Source organism: Myotis yumanensis, unplaced genomic scaffold (genome assembly GCF_028538775.1).
Source record: "Myotis yumanensis isolate MYYU_CA2020_CCGP unplaced genomic scaffold, mMyoYum1.0.hap1 SCAF_3, whole genome shotgun sequence".
In the NCBI taxonomy this organism is placed as follows: Eukaryota; Metazoa; Chordata; class Mammalia; order Chiroptera; family Vespertilionidae; genus Myotis; species Myotis yumanensis.
Window position 1 is genome coordinate 162260523 of NW_027223754.1, and position 19846 is coordinate 162280368.

Below are 19846 nucleotides of genomic sequence, written 5' to 3' on the forward strand. Positions count from 1 at the left end.
CTGCTTTTAAGATTCTCTCTTTGTCTTTTGCTTTTGGCATTTTAATTATGATGTGTCTTGGTGTGGTCCTCTTTGGATTCCTTTTGTTTGGGGTTCTCTGCGCTTCCTGGACTTGTAAGTCTATTTTTTTCACCAGGTAGGGGAAGTTTTCTGTCATTATTTCTTCAAATAGGTTTTCAATATCTTGCTCTATATCATCTTCTGGCACCCCTATAATTCTGATGTTGGTATGCTTGAAGCTGTCCCAGAGGCTCCTTAGGCTATCTTTGTATTTTCGGATTCTTTTTTCATTTTGCTTTTCTGGTTGGGTGTTTTTTTGCTTCTTCGCATTTCAAATCCTTGACTTGATTCTTGCGCTCCTCTGGTCTGCTGTTGGAAGTCTGTATAGTATTCTTTATTTCAGTCAGTGTATGCTTAATTTCTAGTTGGTTCTTTATCACAACATCGAGGGTCTCATTAGATTTCTTGTAGATCTCATTAAGTTTATCAGCAGTTTCTAGAAAATTATTGAAAGATCTTAAAAGTGTGGTTTTGAGCTCTATATCCTCCATTTCTGTCATTTGTGTCCTGTTTCTTTGTCTCCGCATTTTTTTATGCTTTCTTGGTGCACCCCCTAGTGGTCTTTGTGCGCAGTCTTGTTGTAGTTAAGCCTTGATTGTTGTAGGTAATACAGGGGGGATTTGACCTCCAGGCCAAGTGGCTGTGAGAATCAGCTGTGTCTGCAGTGGGAGAACTTCTGTCCTCTAGGGAGGTGCTAAACTAGCCTTTGCCTGAGGCTATCCGGCAAATGCCTCTGTGCAGGGCTTGGGCAGGACGGGTCCCACGGGATCAACAGGGCAGGCAGAGCGAGCAGTTATGGCTGCTCTCAGTCCCGTCCCCAGGGGCTCTGCCTCTCAGAGTCCCAGCAACCGCTGCAAACCTCGGAGAGAAAGCTGCCCTCGAGTTCTGACCAATGCCAGACAGTCCCACTTCTCCCGTGTGAGTCTGGGTCCCTAGAGACTCTCCCGGATCTGGAGCTCAGAGCCTGAGACTCCCTCCCGATTGAAACAGACAACCGCGCCCTCAGCCGCAAGCCCGCTCCGTGCGCACCTCTGCACCTTAGTATTTGACTTCCGCACTGCACCTCTTCTGAGTCTTGGTATGGTTTTCTCTTTCCTTCTAGTTGTAGAATTTACCCTCAGCCAGCCATCCTGTGGTTCTGGGTGATGTCTGTTCCGTCTTTTAGTTGTATTTTTGAAGTGGTTGTGCGAGGCAGCAATCTTCGGTGTTTACCTATGCCGCTATCTTGGTTCCTCGAATCTCTTGTTTTTGTTGGTTTTTTTTTTGTTACTGTTTTTTACCATTTTCATTGTTTCACTGCCTGTTCATCTTTTACCCCTTAAGAAAAGTAGTCATTTCTCTATTTCCTATTGACTGGTAGAAATCTTCTCTATGTTATATTAACTTTTTATTTATCAGATGCATTTAAAATATTTTCTCTTGGATTTTCATTTATCTTTCAACTTTTTTTTCAGAGCAAAAGTTATGCTTTATGGAAAAAACTTGTAACATTCCTATATAGGCACAAAACAAGAATGTTTACTATCAAAACGATTATACTGCTAGAGCTCCTGGCCACTCAAAAAAAATCTCATCATTTTCATATATTCATCTACAAAGAGACTTAATTGACAAAATAGTAAAACTAGTGAGTTTAGTAGCATGGCCAGATGTAAGATTAACAAATTATATAATATAACAGCAATAACCAACCATAAAAATGTCATAATCTCATTCACAATAAAAGTTTTGACATTTCTAGAAATAAATTTAACAGGAAACTTCAAGTCATATAGTATTTTAAAAAATCATACTATTTTAGAGAAAGACAAAAAGGGCTAAGGGCTTGATTAAATGGAGAGTTTTACCATGTCCATTAGTAGGAAGACTTAATATCATAGAGACCTAGGTTTTTGTTATATGTTGTTAAATTCTAATTAAAACAGGACTTTTCATGGAACTTAAATTTATTTTTTTTAAAAAAAATATATTTTATTGATTTTCTACACAGAGGAAGGGAGAGGGATAGAGAGCTAGAAACATCGATGAGAGAGAAGCATCGATCAGCTGCCTCCTGCACACTCCCTACTGGGGATGTGCCCGCAGCCAAGGTACATGCCCTTGACCGGAATCGAACCTGGGACCCTTGAGTCCGCAGGCTCTATCCATTGAGCCAAACCAGTTAGGGCAACTTATTTTGTTTTGTGTTTTTCTTAATCCTCATCTGAGGATATTTTTTTTTTCATTGATCTTAAGAGAGAGAGGAAGGGAGGGAGGAGGGGTGTGAAAGAGAAAAAGAGAGATATAACTGGTTGCCTCCCAAACTGGGGATCAAAGCTGCAACCAAGGTATATGCTCTTGACTAGGAATTGAACCTAAGACCCTTAGGTCTGCAGGCCAACTCTCTAACCACTGAGAAAACTGTCCAGGGCTAAACTTATTTTAAAAATTACATGGAGAGCAATAATTGCAAGGAGAGGAAAAACCATTTTGGAATACACCGAGTTGGGGGAAAATAAAGCCATCAGTGATCTTTAACCAATTTAATGGTGTCTGTCTTTACACAGACTTTTAAAAATTTTTTACCTAGTCAAATCTGCCTGTGGCTTTTGGGTTTTTATGACATGCTACTTCAAGATTATAAAAATATTTCCTTTTGGTGCCGAAACCGGTTTGGCTCAGTGGATAGAGCGTCGGCCTGCGGACTGAAGGGTCCTGGGTTCGATTCCGGTCAGGGGCATGTACGTTGGTTGCGGGCACACCCCCAGTAGGAGATGTGCAGGAGGCAGCTGGTCGATGTTTCTCTCTCATCGATGTTTCTAACTCTCTATCCCTCTCTCTTCCTCTCTGTAAAAAAAAAAATCAATAAAATATATTAAAAAAAAAATTTCCTTTTGGTATTCTTATACTTGTATATTTTTAGTTTATATCTTTTGTGTCAGCTGCAGTTTATTTTTGTGTATGGTGAGGGGTAGTTAGAAATACCATACTTAAAAGGGACTAATAGGTACTAGCCTAGAAGTCAGAAATCAGCAATCTAGGCTTGCTCCCATATTACCTTTGTAATCTTAGACAAGTTAATTCTATCTGGCCCAAGAGACCTCATCTTGAAAATGAAGATAAATAAGTAAATAAATAAATAAATACCTTTTCAGACTAATTTCTAGCACTACTGTGAGGAAATAATGAGATTATAGATGAGAAGGCTTTGAGAAGAAAAGAATATTTTGCAAATCTTCTAAGTAATCATTAGTATAGATTTTTTTTGGTTTATGCAAACCAAATGTTAGTGGAATGCAGTATTATTTTTCTGTACTTGAAAATTATTGATTCACCAAATGTTTATTGAGTGCCTTTGTGCAAGACCTGGGGGAAGGGAGGGAAGAGTGGGGAAGATGAAAACTTAACTTTTTTTTTTGAGTGCCTATTTTGTATTTGGTGCCTTTTAAAATTTATTTCAGAGAGGAAGGGAGAAAGAGAGAGAGAGAGAGAGAGAGAGAAAGAGAGAGAGAGAGGAAGAGAAAGAAACATCAGTGATGAGAGAGAATCATTGATTGACTGCCTCTTGCATGTCCCCCACTTGGGATCTACCCTGCAACCTGGACATGTGCCCTGACTAGGAATTGAACCTGTGACCTCTGGCCTGGCTGTATTTAGTGCTTTTCTTTAAAAAAAAAAAATAAAAATAAAAATAAAAAAAAAAATATATATATATATATATATATACACATATATATTTTTTTATTGATTTCAGAGAAGAAGGAAGAGGGAGAGAGAGATAGAAACATCAATGCTGAGAGAGAATCATTGATCGGCTGCCTCCTGCATGCCCCCCACTGGGGATCAAGCCCACAACCCAGACATGTGCCCTTGCCCGGAATTTAATCCGAAACCCTTCAGTCTGCAGGCTGACACTCTATCCACTGAGCCAAACCATCTAGGGTTTTGGTGCTTTTCTTAAAGAAGGCTAAGAATTAGTCCTCTCCCTCACAATGGGTACTTAAAGAGAATAGGCGCCTCTCTATGAATGTGGGTGTTGAGTCAGTAGATACCATAGAATCAGTGTTTTCATTTTCTAACAAGCCTGGCTGAAAGGGCTTTAAGAAGCTCCTTCCCTAATCCATTTGCCCACAGGCAGGCCCCCTCCTGTGTGACCTTCCCAGACTTCCTTGGTACACACTTCTCTCAGGACCACTCCATCATTTATTCAAATGGTATTGTAATGAATACCAATTAGTTTTTTCCTGCACCAGCTCTCTATAGCTTTAAGGAGAGCCTAAGTGTTTTTTCCTTTTTGAAGGCTACTCTGGGCCAGTTGAGCAGAGTTCATTAGCCCTGCCTATCCATGATAAACTTCAAATCTATTGTGGTGAGCATGCCTTCATTTTACCTGCCAGCCTTCCTTCTGGCCTTTTAGCTGACAACTAGTAAATACTCAGCCATGTTTGCTGAACTAGCTAAACCCAGTCCTTTCTCTGAGAGCCAGCTGGGCTCTGTGATAGAATTGAGCAGTATATGGCTACCTTTGTCACTCACATCTTTGGGATGATAGTGGGTTGAGGAATTGGGAAAGCACATGATGTACTAGGGCAGTGGTCGGCAAACTCATTAGTCAACAGAGCCAAATATCAACAGTACAACGATTGAAATTTCTTTTGAGAGCCAAATTTTTTTAACTTAAACTATATAGGTAGGTACATTGTTATTAACTTAATTAGGGTACTCCTAAGGCTTAGGAAGAGCCACACTCAAGGGGCCAAAGAGCCGCATGTGGCTCGCGAGCCGCAGTTTGCCGACCACTGTACTAGGGTCATTCCTTGAGCCTGGAGCTTTGTGTATTTTGGAATTCTTGTTGCCCCTTAATTCCTTCTTAATCTTTTTTTGTTGTTGAAAAATAACCTTTATTTTAATTATATAAGTAATTGAAATTATCATATAAAATTATAAAAATATAGAGGCATATAAATAAGAAAGTAAAAATTATAATTCCAATACCCAAAATAACCACAGTTAATATTTTGAAGACTTTCCCCATCTTTTTCAGTCTTTTTGTATAGAGAGTGACTGCTAGTAGCTATGGGGTTTCTTTTGGGGATGATGAAAATGGTCTGGAATTAAATAACGTAATCAGGACACAACTGTGAATAAATTTTTCAAAACCACTGAGTTGTATCCTTTAAAAGGGTGAACTTTATGAGCTTTTATTTTTCTAAAAATGTTTGTAGATACATGCACACAGTATTGTCTTTTTCTGAACTGAAATTGACAGTATTTTTGCTCCTTTATTGCTGTGTGTTTCAGCATGTTTTCTAAGAATAAGAATGTTCTCTTAGCCCTAGCTGGTTTGACTCAGTGGATAGAGCATTGGCCTGCAGAGGAAGGGTTTCCGGTTTGATTCCTGTCAAGTTGCAGGCTTCATCCTGACCCTGGTCAGGGCGCATGTGGGAGGCAACCAATCGATGTGTGTCTCTCTCTCTGTCTCTCCCCTTCCTTTCTACTCTTTCTAAAAATCAATGGAAAAATACCTTTGGGTGAGGATTAACAAACAAACAAACAAAAGAATGTTCTCTTAGCCCTGGCCTGTGTGACTCGGTTGGGTGTCGTCCCATGCACCAAAAGGTTGCTGGTTTGATTCCAGGTCAGGGCACATTGGTTGTGATTACAAAATCCGAATTCATAAGGTGAGTCACACTGAAATCCACAACCACATGAAATTGCACCAATGTTCCCAAATGCGGATTGGCTCTTAACCGGTTAAAAATGCAGATTTTGTAATCAAAGAAAACACGATAATTTCAAGAGAAACATCAAAAGTGCTTTATTCAAAGTAATGTCCATCGCTAGCTACACATTTCCCCCATCTTTTAGGTAATTTGTGGATACCGTCCCAATAGAACTTTTCTTGTTTTGAGGCAAACCATTCAGAGACCCAATTTTCCACTTCTTCGTATGTTTTTAAGTGCTGCTCAGAAAGTGCATGTGACATTGATCGGAACAAATGGTAATTTGAAGGAGCTGGTCACAAGGCTTTAGCTGCACCCTGACTCTCAAACTTGCTTTCTATTCTAGCATCTCATCAGAGCTCGGCCTGACCACCTTCCATATGAGTATCTGTAGCCCCAGGACACCTCCACGTGGATGAGTGTTTCCAAGAAATAGGCATTTACTTTCCCTCCAGCTTCCCCTTTCTGCACCCTAATTTCTTTCGGGGGGATGATTATTTTTCCAGTCACCCAGGCTTGAAACCCCAAGGTTATCTTTGACTCTTCCTTCTCCAACGTAGATTCCGTATGTGTTGAATTCAGTGTAATCTAGTGAGTGGCCAAGCCTGCAGCTTCCTGTATCTGTCCTTTCCTATGGACACCATCCTATTCCAGTGTGGACCACCTCTTGTCTGGTTTATGGCAACAGCCCATTACTTCTGTATCCTGCTGCTTAACACTGGTCTTTGGAGAGCATCAATTTCATCACATTTTTCTTGACACGGAATCTTTCAGTGACTTCCCATTTTCTGCAGGATAAAATTTAGATTCCTTGGCCTGGCTGGCACTCCAGGCTCCCCATAATCTTGTGCAGCTGTGCTCCTGTATCACTCTTGCAGACCCTTCCTCCAGCCAGCTGGGCCCTTTCGCTGACCTTAGAAAAGCCGTACTCCTTCCTGATGTAAGCTCATGGCATTCCTCCCCTACCCCTGCATGCCTCTCTTCCTCCTTTTCGCCAATCTGAATTCTCCTGCCCACTTTCAAGATTCAGCTCCAGTCCCACTCTGATCTTCCCCAGTCTTCAGCCTTCTCTTTTCCTGAATAATGCTTGGGGTCAGCACCCAGCCATGCCCTGGGTATAACTGTTGCGTGTGCATCTGTGTCTTCCCACTGGGACAGGGAGGCTTTCTCAGTCCCCAGCACCCTGTCATGAACACAGCTGGCGTTCGCTTCAAACAGCCACTCCCTGTTTATTGAGCACTCTCAGCCTGCATGGCACAGGGTTACACTTGTTTAACAAAATGCTTCCTCAGTGTAACCTCCTTTCCTTCCTGCTCTGGGAGAGGGCTTTAGAAATCGGGACAGTTCTGAAAAGACTGTGCGGGGCGGGATGCAGAGATTGGCCTCTGAGACCTGCCTAAACCGTTTCGCCGCCACTGGTCTCTCTCAGGCTCCCTCCCCCACCTCAGTCTCCCCTCCCCTTGCTCTTGTCTCGCTGCCAAACATATCCCAGGAACCCTATCCAGGGCCCTTTGGTTCAGGTGGAAAGCCACTCTTTCTGCTGGCTCTCTGCTCCTCTTAACCCTGATGTTAATGTGGCACGTGTTTTTGCCTTTTATCTCATCTCCCCCTTCTTCATGCCAGCTAATGATTATTCAGAGGACTTAACCTAGTGTCCCTATCCCAAATCTGTCCATTTTCTTTAGGGCAAGGTCATGGGAGTGATGTCATGGTCATGTGACTGCTGCCTGTACTCATTTCCTCTGCTTCCCTGGTACTAACATTCTGAAAAGCAAATTGTGTAACCTGCCTCCAGCTCACCGGGACAGAGACCTGAGCAGAAAAGTAAGCCTCTTGTTGCTGCGTTAGGTGGGCAGTGGCCACTAGATTTCACCTGATCTGTGCTAACTGCCTTCTTCCCTCTCACCTGTTTCTCCTGGCTTTCTCCCTGGATGCTCTCATTTGCCCTTGTCTATACAGTGAGGGCCAGGACTGAGCTGCAGGGCTGGGGCCTTAGGCTCCTTAAGGGATTGGGGTTGGGGTTCTTGGTTAGGTCCAGGTGGGGTACGCAGGCTGAGTAGGGAATAACTCCTGCTCTGCTCACAGATTTTATCCTGATGGCTGACTCTAAACCACTCCCCTCCCTTGACTGGGACCCCGTGGCTGCAGAAGCCTTGCTTCGGGACGTGTTTGGGGTTGTTGTGGATGAAGTCATTTGGAAAGGGACCAGTGCTTCCGAGAAGGTGGGTCCTTTCTCCCTGTTCTTTCTGCCCATCAACGCGGCTCAGAACTTTGCTCCCCCAACAAGACTTTGCCGCAGACTTCTCCCACTGTGTGCCTCAGGGATTATATACTGGGTCTTACTGTGTTTAGTTACCCTTGTTCATGTGTTGTTTTAAAAATATTCCTGACTTGTTGCTTTAAGTGCATGTTGGTGGTGTCTTGTGTATACTGAGATGTGGTTTGGGCAGCAGTCAATAGAGTGTCTAAGGGCCCCCAGAATTTCCCACTTCTCCCCCTAGGTCTGCGAGTGGAAGGAGCCAGAGGAGCTGAAGCAGCTGCTGGATTTGGAGCTGCGGAGCCAGGGGGAGTCAAAGGAGCAAATCCTGGAGCGGTGCCAGGCTGTGATCCGCTACAGCGTGAAGACCTGTGGGTCCTGGGTTCTGGTGGGGAGAGTGTCTGGAGTTTGTACCCAGCTCGACTCTGAGCCCCCTGTCCCCTTCTCCAGGTCACCCTCGCTTCTTCAACCAGCTCTTCTCAGGGTTGGATCCTCATGCCCTGGCCGGGCGTATTGTCACCGAGAGCCTCAACACCAGCCAGTGAGACATGCCAAGGGCCCCTTCTACCACCCCTCGGAGGATATGGGTTTGCACATGCCTGGGGGGAGGGGAAGAAAATGATTTTTCCCCATCCCTGTTTTCTGGAAGTCTCTGTTGGCAGAGTCTTCCCCTTTGTGCCCTTCAGGCTCCCTTTCTCTAAGCTTTCTCCTGCCTCACCCTAGTTTGTTCTCATTCTTTAAAAAAATAAATAAATCTATTAATTGGTTTTTAGAGAAGGAGACAGTGAGAGAGAGAAACATTGATTTGTTCCATTTATTTATGTATTCATTGGTTGATTTTTTTGTTGTTATTGTCAGTCCTCACCTGAGGATATTTTTTCCATTGATTTTTTAGAGAGAGTGGAAGGAAGGGAGAGAGAGAGAGAGAGAAACATCGATATGAGGGAGACACATTGATTGACTGCCTCCTGTAGCCACCATGACCAGTACGTGCTCTTGACTGGGAATTGAACCCCCCCAACGCTCTAACCACTGAGAAACATTGGCCAGGGCCATTGGTTGATTCTTGTATGTGCCTACCTGAGTATCAAATTTGCAACCTTGGTGTGTTGAATGACACTCTAATCCAGGGGTCCTCAAACTTTTTAAACAGGGGGCCAGTTCACTGTCCCTCAGACCGTTGGAGGGCCGGACTATAGTTTAAAAAAAAACTATGAACAAATTCCTATGCACACTGCACATATCTTATTTTGAAGTAAAAAAACAAAATGGGAACAAATACAATATTTGTATTTGCATGTGGCCCGCAGGCCGTAGTTTGAGGACCCCTGCTCTAATCAGCTGAGCTACCCAACCAGGGCCTCTTCTCATTCTTGCTTCCTTGGTTCTTTGTCACCAACTCCTTCCTCTCTTTGGGCCCTTCCCTCACTCCTTCTCACCCCCTGCTCTCTCTGACTCCTCTGAGAGTCTCACCTGGCCTCCTTCCCTGTCCCTTCCCCTTTCTCATTGTCCCTTCTCCTGGCAGGTACACTTATGAAATCGCCCCCGTGTTTGTACTCATGGAAGAAGAGGTGCTGAAAAAACTCCGGGCGTTGGTGGGCTGGAGCTCTGGGGATGGGGTCTTCTGCCCTGGTATGTGAGAAGGAGGGGTGTCTTTCTTTGGCCTTTTAAAGGGTTCTTCCTTCCTCACCATTCTCTTACTCTAAGCTGGCAGGGCTTAGAGCTCTTTGCTTCCCCTCCAGCTAAGCTCTGGCCACACCAGAAAGAGGCTGCCCAATACCCTGCCTCCCCCTGTTTGCCAAACAGCCCATGGGATCAATGCTCCAGTGCCTGCTCTCTCCGGGTGGGGGCTGTCTTGGGGACAGCCCAGGATATGTAGGGCAGTGATGGCGAACCTTTTGAGCTCGGCGTTACAGCATTTTGAAAAACCCTAATTTAACTCTGATGCCATGTCACATATAGAAATTTTTTGATAGTAAAACAAAGACTTATATTTTTGATATTTATTTTATATATTTAAATGCCATTTAACAAAGAAAAATCAACCAAAAAAATGAGTTCGCGTGTCACCTCTGACACGCGTGTCATAGGTTCGCCATCACTGATGTAGGAGGTAGTCAGGGGATCTAGATCCCTGGCTGTTCTGGGCTATCGTGGCATTTGTAGAGACCTGGGAGCCAATCCTTCGTGTTTTTTTAAATCAGTTCTTCTGGGTAGAGAGGTCAAGAGGGGCAAGCTCCAGTTTTGACCCACTGTCTGTCCCTCTTGCCACCATCCCCTCCCTATGACAGGTGGCTCTATCTCCAACATGTATGCCGTGAACCTGGCCCGCTATCAGCGCTTTCCTGATTGCAAGCAGAAGGGCCTCCGGGCACTGCCACCCCTGGCCCTCTTCACAACGAAGGAGGTGGGGAAGAGGCACAGGTCTACCCTGGGCTCCTGATTCTAACCTCTAGCCAGTGAGTCCAAGATCTGTCAGGTTCTCTGCTGCCCAATCCCATCTCTTCCAAGGCCAGCCTGCCCCCAATGTGTGTGCTTCCTTCGAATCAGGGGCTCCCATCCACCTTGCCTTCAATTGTGGGGGAGGGAATGGGAAAGGGCAGCTAGTGAGGTGGACACAGTCCACACCCTTTCTACCTAGAGGGTGGTGCTTGGACCAGCAGCATCAGTATCACAAGGCGTTTGTTAGAAATGCAGAATTTCAGGCCTCACCCCAGACCTGTTGTATCTGACTCTGCATTTAATCAAAGACCCTGGCGATTTGAAGGCTCATGAATGCTTGAGGAGCCCAGGTCTACAGGATCTCACCTATTACATCTTACACTTGACTTCTATTAGTCTCTCTCTCCTCCCCATCCTCCCTGCCTCTCACCCTAGCCTGACATGCTCTCTGTCTTTCTCCACAGTGTCACTACTCCATCAATAAAGGAGCTGCTTTCCTGGGACTTGGCACCGACAGTGTCCGAGTGGTCAAGGCAGATGAGAGGTGATGGTCCTGTCCTTGTGACCCTGACCGGCTTGGTGCAGCATGCCTTCCTGCTGTGAGAGGCTCTGGCCGCAGGCCCACGCCTGTGGTGGACTTCTCTTTACTCTCTGTTTCTACACAATAGTTGCTTCTGTCTCTCAGTGCTAGAGTCTCCTGCCCTGTGCCCTGAGATGTCTTAGGGAAAAGATCAACACTGTGGCCTCTGTATTGAGAACCCCACATTACCCTGCTCTCAACACTTCCTGGCCTAGAGAGCAATTACTCCGTTACCCACTCGGTTTTCTTTCCCAGAGGGAAGATGATCCCTGAGGATCTGGAGAGGCAGATCAGTCTGGCCGAAGCTGAGGTGAGTGAGTGAGGGGTGCAGGGGTGTGGTGTGGGTGGAGCTGGGAGTGTTCTTTTCTTGGAGGATTCTTTGGGCTCTCCCTGATCAAGGCACCCTCATCCCTCTCCTTGATCTCGGTGCCTGCCTCTACTGAGAGAGCCTGAGGGCCAAGGACACTCTGCGGTCCTCTCGGGAACCTGCTGAGACCCACAGGCAGGAGCAGGACTGAGTCACTGAGTGGAACTCCGAGGCGGCACCACAGAGAGGGTGCTGGCGGCCTAGGTGTAGGTGGAAGGTTCCTGTGAGCTGAGGGTCGGTGCAGAGAGCCTTGGGAGGATGTGTGGGCCGGTGTGAGGAGTGCAGGCTGTGCGAAGTGGGAAGGGTGGAGGCCTCCACACGGGGGCTATTGGACGGCTGCAGCCATCTTGGAGGGCATTTTGGCACTATCTATAAATTGTAAATGTATCTGTCCACTGATTCAGAGTCCCACTGCTAGGATCTATTCTATAAATAATCATCACAGTACTTAGAATTCTGTGCACTGGAGCTAAGTGTAAAATTTTTAAAAATTTAATGTCTATCAGTAGATAAATTATGATACCATATCTGTGTGTCTTGGTTTCTTCCTTTATAAGATGAGCATAATGTAGAAGTTATCACATAGGATCATTGTAAGGATTAAGTGAATTAATATATGTAAAGCATTTAGAGCCCATGAAGCACTATACATATTGGCTACCATTATTGTTGTTATTATTATTGGAGTACTATGTAGACATTTAAAAGAATAAAGTGGGGATATAGATACTAACATCAAAATACCTCCACTATATATTTAAGTCTGTATATATATATAAAGTTTATATAGCAAATTGCAGTAAAGGAAGGACAGTGTGATGAGCCTATTGTTACTGGGAACAATATGAATTTATTGACATAGGGATGTTACCTCTAGTAGCAGTATGAGCAACAATTAGAACAGTAGAGTAGGCCCTGGCCGGGTAGCTCAGTTGGTTGGAGTGCCATCCTGATATACCAAGATTTTGGGTTCAATCACCGGTCAAGGCACATACAAGAATCAACCAATGGCCCTAGCTGGTTTGGCTCAGTGGATGGAGTGTTGGCCTGCGGACTGAAGGGTCTCTGGTTTGATTCCGGTCAGGGGTACATGCCTGGGTTGCGGGCTCCATCCCCAGTAGTGGGTGTGCAGGGGGGAGCCAATCAATGATTCTCTCTCATCATTGATGTTTCTATCTCTCTCTTCCTCTCCCTTACTCTCTGAAATCAATAAAAATATATTTTTTTAAAAAGAATCAACCAATGAATGTATAAGTGGAACAACAAATTATTGTTTCCCCACCCCTGTCTCCCTTCCTCTCTCTCTCAAATCAATTTTAAAAAAGTAGAACAGTGGGGTATCACTTTTATTGTATAAACTTTTTTGGGTAATAGCTTTTAATTTTTTATTATTTACTTATTTATTTTTAAAATATTTTAATTGATTTATGAGAGCCTGGAGCCTGGGGATGTCCCCTGACCGGGAATCAAACCATGACCTCCTGGCTAATAGGTCAATGCTCAACCATTGAGCCATGCCGGCCCGGCCTGGGTAATAGCTTTTTTGAAAAAAATATTTTTTTATTAATTTCAGAGAGGAAGGGTGAGGGAGAGAGATATAGAAACATCAATGATGGGAGAGAATCATTGGTTGGCTGCCTTCTGTATGCCTCCCACTGAGAATTGAGCCGGCAACCCAGGCATGTTCCCTGATCAGAAGTCGAACCATGACCTCCTGGTTCATAGGTCAGTGTTCAACCACTGAGTCATGCTGGTCAGGCAGTAATAGCTTTCTTTATTAAGATAGAATTACATTCTCATGCCATACAATTTACCCACTTATAGTGTACAATTCAGTGGTTTTAAACATATTTACAGAGTTGTGCAACCATCAGTACAATAAATATTAGAATATTTTCATCACTCTCAAAAGAAACCCCATATCTTTTAGCCATCAGTCTCCAATATTCCCATACTTCTTTCCCATTAGGAAACCACAAATCTACGTGCTGTCTCTATGGATTTATCTATTCTGGATTTTTCATAGAAATGGAATCGTCCTATACATGGTTTTTGTAATGGACTTCTTTTGCTTAGCATGTTTTCAAGGTTCATTCATATTGTAGCATGTACCAGTTCTTCATTCTTTCTTATTGCTAAATAATATCCCATTCTATAGATATACCACACTTTATTTATTAATTTCTTAGTTGATGGACATTTGGGTTATTTCTAGTTTGGGGATATTATAAGTAGTGCTGCTCTAATCATTTGTGTACAAGTTTTTATGTGAACATATTTTTTTTTATTTCTTCTGGTTATATACCTGGTAGTGGAATGGCTAAGCCATATGGTAATTCTATATTTAACCTTCGAGGAACCACCAGACTGTTTTTCAAAGTGACTGCTCCAGTGTATAATCCCACCAGCACTGTATAAAAGGGTTCCAATTTCTCCACATCCTCACTGACACCTGTTACTTCTCTTTCTGATTATAGCTATCTTAGTGGGTGTGAAGTGGTATCTTGCTGTGGTTTTGATTAGTATTTCCCTGATGACTAATGATGTTGAGCATCCTGTCATGTGCTTATTCTTTTCCATTCTAGATATAAATCTCTTATCAGATATATGATTTACAAATATCTTCTTCCAGTCTCTACATCGTCTTTTCACATTCTTGAGGGTGTCCTTTGAAGCACGAAAGTTTTATATTTGATGAGGTCCAATTTATTTTTTCTTTGGTTGCTTGTGTTGTTGTTTTTTAAATTGATTTCAGAGAGGAAAGGAGAGGGAGAGAGAGATAGAAACATCAATGATGAGAGAGAATCACTGATAGGCTGCCTCCTGCTCAATTGGGAATCAAGCCCGAAACCTGGGCACATGCCCTGACTGGGAATCGAACTGTGACCTCCTGGTTCATAGGTCGTAGGTCAACACTCAACCACTGAGCCACTGCAGCTGGGCTCTAATTGACTTTTTAATATTGCTCTTATACCCTGCAAACTTGCTGAACTCATTTATTAATTCTAATGTGTTTTGTTGTTGTTAATCCTCACCTGAGGATATTTTTTCCATTGATTTTTAGAGAGTGGAAGGGATGGAGGGAAGGAGGGGAGAGACAGAGAGACTTGACCGGGAATCAAACAGGCAACCCTTTCAGTGCATGGCCCTATGTTCTCACCTCCAAGCCACACTGGCTAAGGCTAATTCTAATAGTTGTTTTAGCAGATTCCTTAGGATTTTATAGATACAATATCATGTTATCTATAAACAGATCTTTTTTTTCCCTTTTCAATCTGATTGCCTCTTATTTTATTTTCTTACCTAATTGCCCTGCTAGAACCTCAGTACCATGTTGAGTAAAAGTGAGGAGAGTGGGTGTCCTTGTCTTGTTTCTGATCTGAGGGTGAAGGCTTTTAGTCTTTCACCATTGATTATAATGTTAGCTATGGTTTGTATTTTTTTTTGTATGTTTTGTGTTTTTTATTTTAGAGACACAGGAAGGGAGAGAGAGAGAAACACCGATGTGAGAGAAGCATTGACCAGTTGCCTCCTGTATGCACCCCAACTAGGGATCGAACCCACAACCTAGGTATGTGCCTGACCTGGAATGGAACCCACATCATTTTGGTATACGGGATAACACTCCAACAAGTGAACCAGCTGGGCTAGCTGTGGTTTCTGTAGTTGCTCTTTATCAGGTTGAGAAAGTTCCCTTCAATTTCTAGATTGTTGAGTATTTTTATCATAAAGGAGTGTTGGAATTTTCTCAAATGTTTTTCTGTTTCTATTAAGATAATCAATAGACCACATTGAGATGTGTTTTCTGCCCTTTTCCTATTGATAAGGGCATATTTGGGTATATTATTTTAATTGAATTTTGGGTATTAACCCAAGCTTGCACTCCTGGAACAAATCCCATTTTGTCATGGTGTATTGTTCTGTTTATGTTGTTACTTCAGTTTGCTAGTGTCTTTTAGATTTTATATCTGTATTCATAAGAGATGTTATCTGTAGTTTCCTTGTGATGTTTTGTCTGGTTGAAGTAGCAGGTTAATACTTGCCTCATAGGATGAATTCAGGAGTGTTTCCTCCTCTCACTTTTTTTTTAGAAGTCAGTGAAGAACTGGTATCACTTCTTTTTTAAATGTTTGGTAGAATTGATAAGTGAAGCCATTTGGGCCTGGGTTTTTCTTTGTGACATTTTTTTTTTTTTACTATCAACTCAATTTATTTTTTAAAAAAAGATATTTTTATTGATTTCAGAGAGGAAGGTAGAGGGAAAGAGAGATAGAAACATCAGTGATGAGAGAGAATCATAGACCAGCTGCCTCCTGCATGCCCCACACTGGGGATTGCCCCACAACTCAGGCATGTGACCTGACTGGGAATCAAACCGTGACCTCCTGGTTCATAGGTAATCGTGACCTCCAGGTTCATAGGTAGACGCTCAACCACTGAGCCACACCTGCTGGGTTCAATTTCTTTATAAACTTTTGTACTACTAGAAATTATAAAATATCATTTGATTTTCCAGTAAGGCATTAAAATTTTTTGAAAGAGTATGAGTTTTGGAGATAGACCACCAGACAGATCTAGGTTTGGGTTCCATCTCTGGAGCTGCAGCTTGGGGGCAGGTTTCTTCACACCTCTGAATCTCAGTGTCCTCACCTGCAAATTAAAGGGGATGGTAGTACCTTGTAAGGTTGAAAGGACCCCGGTCAGGCATGCGGAGGGTTCAGAGCTGGACTCTAGCAACCAGGCTCTGGGTTGCTTTTTGGATGCACAGCCTCTTTCTCTCTCTGCATTTTTGCATTAGGGTGCTGTGCCGTTCCTGGTCAGTGCCACCTCTGGGACTACTGTTCTGGGGGCCTTTGATCCCCTGGAAGCAATTGCGGACGTGTGCCAGCGTCGTGGACTGTGGCTGCACGTGGATGTGAGTAGGACTTGGGCCTGAGGGTGGGGTGGGCTGAGCTGAGGCCAAGCCCGTGCTGTTCCTTCTGCTACACAGGCTGCCTGGGGTGGAAGCGTCCTGCTGTCACAGACCCATAGACATCTCCTGGATGGGATCCAGAGGTGCCTACAGCCCCTGTTCCCTGCATCCCACTTTTCAAATACTTGATCCATAGAACAGTCATGGTCAGGGAGCTTTCAATGGCAGTGGGCAAGGAGGTTGGTGGGAGGGGTTTGGAGAGATGGTTGACTGGGGCTGGAGTTCAGGTGGCAGACATAGCAATTCTCCCTGGCTGCTGGGCGGGGTGAGGCTGAAGCTCCTTTTACTGAGGTCTGGAAAGGGAAGGCAGCTTGGCTGGGCAGCTTGAGGAAGAGCCAGCTCACCCAGCTTTGCTGTGCCCACCCCAGGGCTGACTCCGTGGCCTGGAACCCCCACAAGCTCCTCGCAGCAGGCCTGCAGTGCTCAGCTCTCCTTCTCCGTGACACCACGGTGAGCCTTCCCCAGCCCTGGCCTGGTCCCTGCTCTCATCTTAGACCTTGTCTTCTTTTCTATCCAACCTTAGAGGGGTCCTGGCCTTGCTGTGTTCTACTTACCATCCCATCTGAAGCTGAGTATCTGTGGCCACCCTAACTCCCTGTAGTGGGTTCTCACTCCCCCATGGCCTGTCTTCAGGCAAAGGAAAAGTTTCCAGCTTGAAGTTGCAATTGAAGGGATCCTGGGTTGAGTCTGGGAAGAACTCTGGGTGTTAGGAGAAAACCCAGAGAAAGGGGTCTGAGTCAGCTGGCAGCTCTCCCATCAGTGCCGCCTGGTCCAGGGAAAGGAATGGGTAGACTGAGCTAAGAAAGCGCTAGAGGAAACCTGGGTGGAGAGCGTGGGGTCTGACAGTCTCTCAACCCACCCACAGAATCTGCTCAAGCGCTGCCACGGGTCCCAGGCCAGCTACCTCTTCCAGCAGGACAAGTTCTACGATGTGGCCCTGGACACGGGAGACAAGGTGGTGCAGTGTGGCCGCCGGGTGGACTGTCTGAAGTTGTGGCTCATGTGGAAGGCACAGGGCGGGCAAGGGCTGGAGCAGCGTGTCAACCAGGCCTTTGCCCTTGCCCGGTAGGAGTGGTGGGTGGTTCCAGTTCTCCTCCCCAGGTCCCTTCCCCAAAGCCTTTTGCTGCTGTCAGTGCCTCTCCAGTCATCTGGGTCTCTCTTGTTTTCTTTCCCCCTCCTCCTGTGATTGCTCACTCTCCATTTGAAGATACCTGGCGGAGGAAATGAAGAAGCGGGAAGGATTTGAGTTGGTCATGGAGGTATGACCTACCCCAGTGATGGCGAACCTGTGACACGCGTGTCAGAGGTGACGCGCGAACTCATTTTTTGGTTGATTTTTCTTTGTTAAATGGCATTTAAATATATAAAATAAATATCAAAAATATAAATCTTTGTTTTACTATGGTTGCAAATATCAAAAAATTTCTATATGTGACACGGCACCAGAGTTAAGTTAGGGTTTTTCAAAATGCTGACACGCCGAGCTCAAAAGATTCGCCATCACTGACCTACCCTGTTCTCTTTGTTCCTATGTCCTCGTAGTCTCTCCTACACGCAAAGCCCTGCTGGACGCAGAGGAGCAGTGAGAGGGGACACTTTCTCAGCTCACACCTTTCTCTTCCTCATTCCTTCCAGCCAGAGTTTGTCAATGTGTGTTTCTGGTTTGTGCCTCCTAGCCTGCGGGGCAAGCAGGAGAGTCTGGATTACAGTGAAAGGCTGGCTAAGGTAGGCTTTCTCCTCCCTGGGGCTCTGGTTAACCTAGTTGAGCAAATGGATGCAGCTGGTGTGTTTCTGCCCCCTGCTGGCTGTGGGTGGCATGGCAGGTCCCTTGGCTGGTTTCCTGCTCCTGAGCTGGGGACATGAACTGGAAAACACCAACTTGTCCTCATTTCTCAGGGATGTGGATGGAGAATTGGGAATGTTTCTGGAAAGTAAGCAGAAGACAGAGAGGGCATTACAGATAAGTCACCAGTGTACATAGATCCCTGTGCTGGGAGTTGTACTGGGAGCTCAGGTCCGGGACAGAGAGCTTTACTCACTGATACTGGGGAAAAACAACCAGCAAGGCCAGTCCAGACCTGCCTCCTGGAGCTGAGAAGATATGTCCTCCATCCCTCTGATAGGTTGGTAGTAGGTGCTGCAGATGACCTGAAAGGACAAGATTGTTCTTGCCCTTAAGGAATAATATTAGGAAAATAAGAGTTACCTATTTGAAACCAGTATGTTCAAGGAAATCCTGTAAATATGCATGTTAGATCACAGAGTACAGAGCAAAAATATTCCAGGAATTCAGAGAGGGGGAGAAGGTGTTAAGGATGACAGAGGCTTGAAGTTAGACTAAAACAGTGTTGGGAGTCAGGGAAAAGTTAGGATTTGACAGAAAATGTGCCAACCTGGAGATAAGTGAGATAAGGAAGAAAGCAGACGGTAGAGAAGGACAAGCAGGTTGGACATGGTGGAAAAGGTGAACTGGGGCCGTGGTCAGGATCACAGCAATGAGCTGCCTCCGGAAGGTGGCTGGGGCGGAGGGAAATGCACCTTGGGTAACTCAATGGCCAGGAAGTTACCTGGCCCAGCCCTCACCTGACCCCAGGCTGACACTCTCTGTATCCTTCCGCAGGTGGCCCCAGTACTCAAGGAGCGCATGGTGAAGGAGGGCTCCATGATGATCGGCTACCAGCCCCATGGGACCCGGGGCAATTTTTTCCGCTTGATCGTGGCCAACCCCGCGCTGACCCAGGCCGATATGGACTTCCTCCTCGACGAGCTGGAACGGCTAGGCCAGGACCTCTGAGTCCTCCTCTCACTGCTGGCCTTGACCCTCCTTCCTCCCCTCTGGCTCTGCGTGTCCCCTCCCTGTGTTCTCCAGACCAATCTTTTTAGGAAACAGAGTGGCCGTAATAATGTTTATATCCTTTGACCTACTAACTCTCCTCTTAAATATGAGATATTAGGAGAATGTTTAATAAGCTACAGTATATTCTTACGATGGAATGTTAGGCTGCCTTTAGAATTATGTTTACAAAAAGGGTGTTTATTGATATGAGAAAAACAATTTTAATATAATGTTGAAAACTCTGGATATAGTACTTTATATATTATAATATCTGAGCTATATTGAAACATACATAGAAAAAGACTGATGAAATAGGCCAAAATGTTAATAGTTTTACCTCAAATGGTATTACAGGCAATTTAGAAATTAACTTCTTACTCTGGCCGGTATGACTTGGTCGGGCATTGTCCCATGCACCAAAAGGTTGCCGGTTTGATTCCTGGTAGGGGGTGTGCAGGAGGCAGCCGATCGATGTTATGCTCTCACATGAATGTTCCTCTCTCTCTCCCTCTCTAAAAAGTAAAAATAAATTTAACTTTTTTATGCCTTTTGTGCTCCCTCCTTTTATCATAAAATGAATATGCATTACTCTTACAATAGAAAAACAATAAAGTTAAAATTTTAACTATA

At 44.6% G+C, this 19846-nt stretch overlaps 1 protein-coding gene across 4 annotated transcripts in view; it reads left to right on the forward strand.

The window, feature by feature from the left end:
* CSAD (cysteine sulfinic acid decarboxylase) overlaps positions 1-19846 on the forward strand; it is a 25757-nt gene extending 5911 nt beyond the window's left edge. The window contains exons 2-16 of one of the 4 annotated variants that reach the window (XM_070410144.1): positions 7448-7586; positions 7848-7984; positions 8264-8390; positions 8470-8560; positions 9545-9651; positions 10311-10426; positions 10926-11005; positions 11297-11351; positions 16207-16323; positions 16399-16463; positions 16749-16830; positions 17246-17445; positions 17588-17639; positions 18016-18105; positions 19001-19846. In XM_070410144.1, coding sequence (XP_070266245.1) covers positions 7859-7984; positions 8264-8390; positions 8470-8560; positions 9545-9651; positions 10311-10426; positions 10926-11005; positions 11297-11351; positions 16207-16323; positions 16399-16463; positions 16749-16830; positions 17246-17445; positions 17588-17639; positions 18016-18105; positions 19001-19174 — 1482 coding nt within the window. In that variant the 5' untranslated portion in view covers positions 7448-7586; positions 7848-7858 and the 3' untranslated portion in view covers positions 19175-19846. Of the gene's footprint in view, positions 1-7447; positions 7587-7847; positions 7985-8263; positions 8391-8469; positions 8561-9544; positions 9652-10310; positions 10427-10925; positions 11006-11296; positions 11352-16206; positions 16324-16398; positions 16464-16748; positions 16831-17245; positions 17446-17587; positions 17640-18015; positions 18106-19000 lie in introns of those variants that run through there. The other 3 variants (XM_070410145.1, XM_070410146.1, XM_070410147.1) reach the window with 3 other exon arrangements.